Source organism: Eimeria necatrix, genomic scaffold (genome assembly GCF_000499385.1).
Source record: "Eimeria necatrix Houghton genomic scaffold, Enh_scaff143, whole genome shotgun sequence".
Lineage (NCBI taxonomy): Eukaryota > Apicomplexa > Conoidasida > Eucoccidiorida > Eimeriidae > Eimeria > Eimeria necatrix.
In genome coordinates this window covers 63594-72881 of record NW_013654947.1, presented here as the reverse complement: position 1 = coordinate 72881, position 9288 = coordinate 63594, and the positions used below count along the sequence as shown (strand labels likewise).

The following is a 9288-nucleotide window of genomic DNA, read 5'->3' as shown; positions in this document are numbered from 1 at the left end:
GGGCGGCGCCGACGCGGGGGCGGAGCTGCGGGGGGAGAGGCTCGAGGCCTCCGCTGCTGCTGCTCCTGCTGCTGCTGCTGCTGCTGCGTCCTGCTGCTGCTGCTGCTGCTGCTGCTGCTGCTGCTGCTGTGCGGCTTTCCAGCTGACGTACTTGGGCACCAAAACCTTCACGTACTTCTCCTGCTCGACTTCGGCGGCGGGCTCTGCTGCTTCGTGGCGGGGGCTCAGCAGCAGGCTGCTGCTGCTGCTGTCGCTGCTGCAGTGCTGCTGCTGCGGCTCCTTCGGCTCCTCCGTGCTGCTGCTGCTGCTGCTGCTGCGGCTCTCAACTGTCTCCACACTCAGAGAACGCTCCTCTGTCTCCGCGTCTCCCGTCTCTGTCTCCAAGTCCTCTTCGCTGCAGTCTCTGTCTTTTCCTTTTTGTTTCTTTTTGTTTCTTTTTGCTTCTGCCTCCTCAAGGGGGCCCCCGGGGCCCCTGCTTAGCCCAGGCAGCACAGGGGGCTGCTGCCGGCCTTTGGGGCTGAAGATGTGGGCCTCGTGGGCCAGCAGGGGCCCCACGGGGGCCCTCAGGGACCCCCGGAGGGGCCCCAGGGGGGGCCCCAGGGGGGCCCCCAGGGGGGCCCCCTGGGGGCCCCTCTCCCCCACTCCCAAAGAGCCCCTGAGGCTCTCTGCATGCGCTGACACTGACCTCACTACAGCCCCTTGAGGGGCCCCGGGGCCCCCGGGGCCCCTCTCGGCCCTCCTGGGGGGCCTCCACCCCGTGGAAGCGCGGCTCCAGGGGCCCCCGGGGGCCCCCAGGGGCCCCAGGGGGGCCCCCAGGGGGGCCCCCAGGGGGGCCCCCAGGGGGGCCCCACAGCTCTCCAAAGGCAATACTGCAGCGGGGGCCCCAGCAGAGGCCTCCTGGCAAGGGCGGTAGGGCAAGCCCCTGCTGAAACAGGGGGGCCCCCCCCCTATTTCCTCGTGGGGCTGCCAGAGCATGGGGGGATCGTGCCTCTTTGCTGCTGCTGCTGCTGCTGCTGCTGCTGCTGCTGCTGCTGCTGAGGCAGAGGCAGCAGTTGGCACGGATATGGCCCGCACTTCGGGGGCGCCGCAGCGGTCGCCCAAGTCGCTGTCTACGTGAGGCAGCAGCTGGGACGCGCAGCGGCGATCCTGCAGCTGCTGCTGCTGCTGCTGCCGCTGCTGCTGCTGCTGCTGCTGCTGCTGCTGCTGCTGCTGCTGCTGCTTGCTTGTTGCTGCTGCTGAGAAAGACTCACCGAGGGACCGTTGCTGCTCGTTTGAGATCACCGTAGCTGGCGGGATGTTTCTGTGGTGTTGCTGCTGTTGCTGCTGCTGCTGTTGTTGCTGCTGTTGCTGTTGCTGCTGCTGGCCTTGTCGGGCATTGTAGAGCTCAGCAGCAGAATGGATTTTACTATACATGGGATGCTGCGTGCTGCTTGCCCCTTGGAGCCTCGTTTGCTGTTGCTGCTGTTGCTGCTGTTGGTGCTGCTGCTGCTGCTGCTGCTGGTCCCTCCTCACGGGCAAGCGCGCAACAGAGGAAAGCATCTGCTGCTGCTGCTGCTGCTGCTGCTGCTCTCCCCCCTTGAAGAGGAACTGCTGCGGGGCCCCTAGGGGCCCCCTGGGGGCCCCCGCCGAGGGCCCCCCTGGGTTCAGCAAGCCCCTGGAGAAGAGGGGGGCCCCCAGGGGCCCCAAGTGGGCCCCCGAGTCCTGGGGGCCCCTTGAGAGCTGTTGGGGGCCCCCCAGCAGCTGCACAGAAGGGAGGGGGGGCCCCCCATGGGGGGCCCCCTGCGGTGCCCTTGTGGGCCTCAGCTGCGTAGGGTTTAGGGGGAAGGGGGGCCCCTGTCCCACGACCCGGCAAACGTACTGCTGGGGGCCCCTAGGGGGGCCCCTAGGGGGGCCCCCAGGGGGGCCCCCAGAGGGTACTGGGGGGCCCATGGGGGGGGCAGGGGGGCCCCCCTGGTTGGGGATCATTCGCACCATGATTGGCTGCCCAGGGGCCCTCCACGCGCAAAAAGGGTACTGGCCTGCTGCCATGGCTTGCTGCTGCTGCTGCTGCTGCTGCTGCTGCTGCTGCTGCTGCTGCTGGAAGGCGGGAGAGCCGAGGTGGGGCTGAGGAAACGCCACTGGCTGCTGCAGCTGCTGCAGCTGCTGCAGCTGCTGCAGCTGCTTCAGAGACCCGGGAAAGACGGGGGCCCCCTGAGGGCCCCTTAAGAGACCCTGGGGGCCCTCGGGAGGGCCCCAGGGGCCCCGTTGGTTGCTGTTCATCATGGGGCCTCCAGAGGCAGCTGCAGCTGCCGCAGAAGTACAGGTCCCCGCTGCTGCTGCCGCTGCTGCTGCTGCTGCTGCTGCTGCTGCTGCTGCTGCTGCTGCTGGACAGGACCAGTGGTCAGGCAGGGCTGGCCCGGCGAAGAAGCGGGAGAGCAGCAAAAAGGTCTTTTAAAGAAAGAATTGAATTTGGATATGAAGCTGGAGAGGCTGAGGGGAAGCAGCAGGGCCAGGGGGGAGCAGCAAAAGAGATAAGAGACACTGCAGCAGCAGCAGCTGCTGCTGGCTGTCTCTGGTGGTCTTGCGCAGCAGCTGGCCGCAGCAGCAGCAGTTTGAGAGCTGCGAAAAGGCCCCCGGGGCCTCCCGAGATAATAAAACTGAAGACGGGGAGGCAGCAGCAGGCGGTGGCGAGGCGTCGGGTGTACGTACAGCGCGGGCTGCTGCTGCTGCTGCTGCTGCTGCTGCTGCTGCTGCTGCCTTCCGACCCAGACGAGCGGCGGGCAGCAGCTTCCTTGCGACCTTTTCGCAGCGAGTTGGTCCCCGGGAAATCTCAGAGAAAGAACGCAGCTGTCTGGACAGCCGAGCCCGGGCTGCGGAGAAAATGAAGTGGAGGTCTCTCGCGAGCTGTCGCGGTGGCGGCGCCGGCGGCAGGTGTCTGTACACTCGGGAGAGGCGCAGGGGGCGTCGATTTGCAGTTTAAAACAAATGGATCTGTTCAAAAAATATGTGCAAAAGCAAAAAGAAACAAAACACAAGAGCAAGCTTTCGAAAAGGCAGCTGAACAGAGAGGACCACCGAGGCGCCGCTGACGACCTCAGGCGCGATCGCTCAGGGGAGGCCGGGGAAGACCTGGCTCAAAAGAGGCCTCTTTTGGCCGGCTTTTCACTCCAATTTAATGCTTCAAACAAGTTTAATTCAAAATTAATCTATTTACACCAAAGAATGCTCGCTTTCCCGGCGCGATGCGCCGCCTGGACACTGCTGGCGGTCCAGCGGTGCTCTGCGGTGTACGTACACCGCAAGCGCCTCGACCCGCAGCCCACACGCCGCCGCCAGCCTCCTTTTCATTTATTTCATTTATTTCAACTCTTTCAAAGCTGAAGAGGTTTCTTTTCAACATTCGCGCAGCAGCAGCAGACCTCCCTCGAAGCAGGGCCCCCCTCCGCCTTGTTCGTGTGCGCCTTCGCTCGCTGTCCGCCACTCAGCCTGGCTTCTCTTCTCCGCAAAACGCGGAAATAATTTAAATTAAAAAGACAAAAACTATCCTAAAGTTGCACTTTCCTCTTGCGGACTTGTTAGTTCCTCCCATTCCCCGCTCCTGCAATAAAAGGGTTCTCTCGTAGTCGCTGCAGCGCTGCAGCGCCCGATCGCCGCAGCAGCAGCAGCAAGCTGGCCTCTGAGCTGCTGCAGCGCAGCAGCAGCAGCAAGCCGGCCTCTGAGCTGTTGCAGCGCAGCAGCAGCAGCAAGCTAGCCTCTGAGCGGTTGCAGCCTAGCAGCAGCAGCAAGCAGGCCCCTGAGCTGCTGCAGCGCAGCAGCAGCAGCAGGCTGGCCTCTGAGCTGCTGCAGCGCAGCAGCTGCTGCAGAGTCCCTTCCACTCCCCTAAAGACCCTCTCTAAACCCCCAAATCCCCCAAACCCCCAAAAGCCCTATTAGCCCTTTTTGGCCACAGTTGGGCCCCCAGAAAAAGAAACCCTCTTATGAAAAAAGGGTACAGTTGGGACTTGGGGGCCCCTGGGGGCCCCTGGGGGCCCCTGGGGGCCCCAGCAAAGGGGGCCCCCTAGGGGAGGCTTAACTATCAAGAAAAAAGCTCAACGCCCCTTATGGGGGCCCCCCGGGGGCCCCCTGCTCAGCTCGCCTAGAGAAGAAAAGGCCTAAGAACAGCTTCGAGGGCCCCCAGAGAGTAAAAGTTTATTTAAATCCTTTTAGTGCCACAAATATGAAATATTAAAATGCATGCATGCATTTAAAAGCCCCAAAGTTCAACTCTAGCGGCAGCGGGGCCCCCGGGCTGCAGCGGGGGCCCCAGGTGCGTAGTTGAGGAAAATGGCCTACAGATAGAAAGCCTTTTGCTGCTGCTGCTGCTGCTGCTGCTGCTGCTGCTGCTGCTGCTGCTAGGGTCTTTAAAAGCTGCAGATATAAGCCATTAGGGCTGCCCCTTTTCCCTGTTTTAAGGGCTTTTAAATTCCCAAAAGTGAAGGCCAAAGCCTTCTAAGTAAATTACTATTTTGCTGCAGCGCCGGCGCTGCAGCAGAGGCAAAGTGCTGCTGCATGTGGGGCAGCTAGCTGCGCTTGCTGCTGCTGCATGTGGGGCAGCTAGCTGCGCTTGCTGCTGCTGCTGCCTGCAGAGCCAAACAGCGCAGCAGCAGCTCTTCTGGGCTTCTTGCTTCTGCTGCTTCCTCAGGCAGCTGCTTTGGCTCATATGCTTTCAGGCGAAGCGATAAGGAATCAAAGCAGCTGCAGCAGCAGCAGCAGCAGCAGCAGCAGCAGCAGCAGCAGAGATATTCAACTTTAACATGCAGTCCAGTGGGCTGCCACAAGGGAGCTGAATGCCTGTAATGGACTTGCAGAGCTGTTGCAAGTTGAACGAGAGCAGCAGCAAACAGCGCATGTTTTAAAAAGACTTGAATTTGTTTTGTTAGCAATTAATGTTGAAGTCTTTTTCGAAATGAGGACTCAGTGTTGGGATTTATTCTAATTGGCATTTTAAAACAAAACAGAATTGTTCACTGAGCCCCCACTGTGGCCTCTTGGCTCAATTTTGAGTGCGCTTCTTTTGCTGCTTCCCCTCCAGCGCACGCAGCCCGCGCTGCAGCAGCTCAGTTCAACAACCTAGCCCTAAAATAGTGCTTCTGTTGAGGCCTTTGGGTGACAAAAAGAATATTTGTTCTTAAAATTCCCTAAATTTTGGCGAATAAGGCTGCAATCAACAGCTCGAGCGCCAAGCGCCCGGCCGCGTTCAGGTTCTGCCGGTGCGCAGCCCTGCGTCGTTGTGAACCAGAAGGCTCTTTAATTTCTAAATTTCGCAACTGCAACATATTCAATTATTCAAAAAAAGTCATTATTTCAGGGAAAATAAAACGACTGCCGGGCGGAGGGCACCAACTGCGTGGCTGGTTCTTGAATGGCTGTGCGGTTGAGTGGGTCATCAGCGCAGCGCGTACAGCGTGATCTGGAGCTATTACGCGGATTTCAGCGCGCCAAAATTTGCATCAAGTGTTTATTTCAAATCGTTTCAATAAAAAGAAGCCAAACTTAGCGACGGGCGAAGGGGCTGCGATAGACACAGCCGCGCCTCGACCGATGCTGCCAGGCGGCGCGGCGGCTACACAGCCCGCGCGATTCGCGGCTTCATTCCCCTCAGGAGGCTTCTTCACCTCTTTAATTTCAACATTAAGTGGTTTAAACGGCTGCAGCCGCGAAAAAACGCGCCAAAACTCCCGCTTTCCCGTGCAATACGGCGCTCCGGCGCAGTCGTCGCAGCGCATGCAAACCCTGCAGGAGCGGCGTTTGCGCTGCAGCGGCTGCGCCGGAGACCAATTCTTTGCATGGAAACTGAATAATTGGAGCTTTCCCTGCGGCGGCTTCCCAGGCGGGGGCAACGGCCATGCAGCTCGCGCCGCGGCCGCCAGCACAAGTCCGTCGCTGCCTTGAATGGACTTGAACTTCCGCAGTTCTTCCTCAACTCGAGGACCACTGGTCTCTGGTCCACTGGAATGCCAACGAGCGCCGCCCAGGGGCTTCCGGCGGCCTCTCAGGGCCAACTGGCGATGTTGAACTTCGCCGATTTCGCCTCTGGGGAGGACTCGAAGCCGCTCCAGCTGCCGCATGCAACGCATGCAACGCATGCAGCGCATGCAGCGCATGCAGCAGCTCGTGATCAGGGCGAGGGCGCCTCAGAAACTGCTCTTTTGAGGGATCCAGGCGCTTCTCCCGGCGCAGGCAGCAGCAGCAGCAGCAGCAGCAGCAGCAGCAGCAGCAGCAGCAGCAGCAGCCCTGCTGCTGCTGCTGCTGCGTGTGGCGCCCCGTGCTGGCAGCCCCAGGGGGTTGCGCGGCTTTCCTCGATGCCCCCCTTTGCTGCTGCAGACAGCTCGCCGCCGTCTCAGTCGCCTGCAGCAGCAAATGACATTTTGCTGCGGCGCTGCCGCTCCACTGCAGCAGCTGCTGCCAGCTTTCTCGACGCCTTTCACCAGAGACAGAGGCAGCAGAAGAGTTCGGACCTCCGCAGCAGAAACGAGGCCTTCCACTCCCTCAAGCAGTGGCGAGCCCCCCCCAAGCACAGCAGCAGCAGCAGCAGCAGCAGCAGCAGCAGCAGCAGCAGCAGCAGCGGCCGCCGCGAGGAGCAGCTGGCGGGCGCCAGGGGGGCCCCCAGCGCTGCTGCTGCTGCTGCTGCTGCTGCTGCAGAGCGGGCGCAGCGGCAGCAAATGGTGGGGGAAATGGCAGCACTTTTCAGCCGGCTGTCCTTCAGCAAGCAGCAGCAAGCTGCTGCTGCATGCAGGCAAACCCTAGCGCGTTTGGAGCAGCAAAAGGCGCAGCTGAGTTCCCTCATAAGCCGCCTCAGCCGCTCCGTGTCTGCAACAAAAGCCAAGGGGGCCCTCATCAAGGAGCGCTCTTTCCAGCTGCTGCTGCTGCAGCAGCAGGAGAGCAGCAAGGGGCCCCAGCGCAGACGCATTCCCGCCAGTTTGCTGCTGCCGCTCCCCGAGTTCAGCCCCAGCAGCGCAGCAGACGGGACAAAGCAGCAGCAGCAGCAGCGGCAGCAAACGCAGCAGCGCCAGCAGCAGCAAACACCCCAGCAGCAGCAGCAGCAGCAGCAGCAGCAGCAGCAGCAGCAGCAGACAGACCCCTGGCGCCGCGTGCTGAGGCGCACGAGGCCGCTGCGACGCAGAGCGTCTTTGCCTGCGGCTGCGGCGCTTGCGAGGACGCCCAGGCCAGCTGCTGCAGCAGCAACTCCTGCAGACGCAGCAGCAACTCCTTCAGCTGCAGCAGCAGCAGCAACGCCCGAAGCAGCAGCAGCAGCAACACCGGCAGCAGCTTCCTGCGGCGGCACCGCGTCTCCGTTTTCCCCGCTGGATGCAAGAACAGCCGCCCTGGCAGGGGCAGCCGCCCCAGAGGGAGCAGCAGCAGCAGCAGCAGCAGCAGCAGCAGCAGCAGCGGTGGCTGCTGCTGCAGACCTGTCTGAGGCGATTGAGCGCTTCCGCAGCAAAACCCGCAGCGCGAGTTTGTGCTGCTTCTCGAGAGACAAACTGAGTCTGAAGAAGCAGCGGCTGGGGCGTCGTCAAGCCACGGAGCTGCTGCTGCAGCAGGCGGAAGCTGCATGCGCTGCTGCTGCTGCTGCTGCTGCTGCTGCGGGCGCTGCTGCTCCTGCGCAGTGCCACGGGGCCCTGCTGCAGGCCCTCACGGGCCTCTCCCGGGCCCTTTCCTTGGAGCTGCTGCAGACGCAGCAGCGCATGCAAATGGCAGATCTGCTGCAGCAGAAGCAAGCAGCAGCAAGGGGAGGCCTGGAAGCAGCAGCAGCACTTCAGTCTCTGGGCCATCTGCTTCTGCCAATGGCGCAATCTGCTGCTGCTGACGCAGCGCCGGGGGCCCCCCACGGGGGGGGCCCCCAAGGGGGGCCCCCGGGCCTGCTGCTGGGGGTCTCGGGTCCAGGGGGCCCCCACGGAGGGGCCCCTGGGCTGTCTTCGGGGGTACTTGACAGCTCTGCTGCTGCTGCTGCTGCTGCTGACGAGCAGCAAACGTGTGGGGAGGCTTTGGAGCTGCGTGCAGCAGAGCCTGTAGCAGCGGAGCAGCTCGAAGCTGCTGCAGCAGCAGCAGCAGCTGCTGCTGCTGCTGGTGCTGCGGAGGCGGAAGGCCCCACTGACGCCGCCGCGGCCGCCGCCGCCGCTGCTGCTGCTGCTGCTGCTGCTGCTGCTGCTGGCAGCAGCGACGGGGAGAAGGGCGGGCGCAGCAGCTGCAGCGGCTGCAGCGAATGGAGCGAAGATGACAGCAGTTTGTTGGAAGCAGAAACTGACTGCGAATATTTGCTGGGGCGGCAGCTGCTGCCATATGAGAGAATGCTGCTGAAGTTTCGCATGCTGCGGCGGCACGGGGCAGCAGCAGCAGCAGCAGCAGCAGGAGCAGCAGCAGGAGCAGCAGCAGCGGCGGGCGAGGGGGCCCCCACGGAGGCGCAGCTGGTGGAGGAGCTGCTGCAGGCCGTGGAGGAGGGGGGCGCTGCTGCTGCTGCTGCTGCTGCTGCTGCTGCTGCGGACTCCCTGGCGCCCGAAGACGAGGCCGACGTGTGGGGCCTCTGGGGAGAAGAAGCAGAAAGTGAAGCAGCAAAAGTCGAAAGTCTTTTGACTCTGGTGCAGCAGCTGCAGCAAGCTGACCTGCAGCAGCAAGTTCTTTCCCGCAGCTTGCTGGCTTCGAAGCGCCCCATGCCCAAAGAGGAGGCCATCCTCCACGCCTTCTTCCAGGGCCCAGGGGGGCCCCCAGAGGGGCCCCCAGGGGGCCCCCCGGGGGGCCCCCAGGGGGGCCCCCAGGGGGGCCCCCCGGGGGGGCCCCTAGGGGGGCCTCTAGGGGGGCCCCCAGGGGGGCCCCCAGGGGTGCATGCAGGCAGGCAGGGCGCAGATGTAGAGACAGCAGCGGGAGCAGAGGCCGGAGTAGATAGGGGCAGGGGGGCAGAGGAAGCAGCAAAAAGAAAAATGAAATTAAATAAAAAGACTGAGACAAAAGTTTCCGCTTTTCCCTCAGCGGAGTGTCTGTACAGGGCGCACTATTTGCTGGGGCCCTGGAGAGCCAATTTGCTGTCGCTGTCTCAGCCTGAAAACGAGAAAACTGCGAACTGAGGCTGCTGCTGCTGCTGCTGCTGCTGCTGCTGCTGCTGCAGCAGCAGCAGCAGCAGCTGGCGCGGGACTTGGGCTCAATGGTAACTCAGGGGGACCTAAACCCTTCCTTGCTGCACTCTGTCGCTTTGCTGCGGCTGTCTGCTTTTTCTTTTTCTCGTCTTTTTTGAACACTTGTGTCTTTGTCTCTCCCCCGAACCTACAGCAGCAGCAG

General features: G+C 62.5%; 2 protein-coding genes across 2 annotated transcripts; one reads left to right on the top strand and one right to left on the bottom strand.

The window, feature by feature from the left end:
* On the bottom strand, positions 1-2262 carry ENH_00013920 (hypothetical protein, conserved; the record flags this gene model as incomplete). Its single annotated transcript, XM_013584269.1, has 1 exon — positions 1-2262. A coding segment is annotated over one exon (2262 nt), but the record flags the coding sequence as incomplete, so codon positions are not given.
* A 3710-nt stretch (positions 2263-5972) lies between these two features.
* Positions 5973-9077, top strand: ENH_00013910 (hypothetical protein, conserved; the record flags this gene model as incomplete). The annotated part of the gene is made up of 1 exon (XM_013584268.1): positions 5973-9077. One exon carries the CDS (start codon positions 5973-5975, stop codon positions 9075-9077), a length of 3105 nt encoding a protein of 1034 aa, XP_013439722.1.
* Positions 9078-9288: the final 211 nt, after the last annotated feature.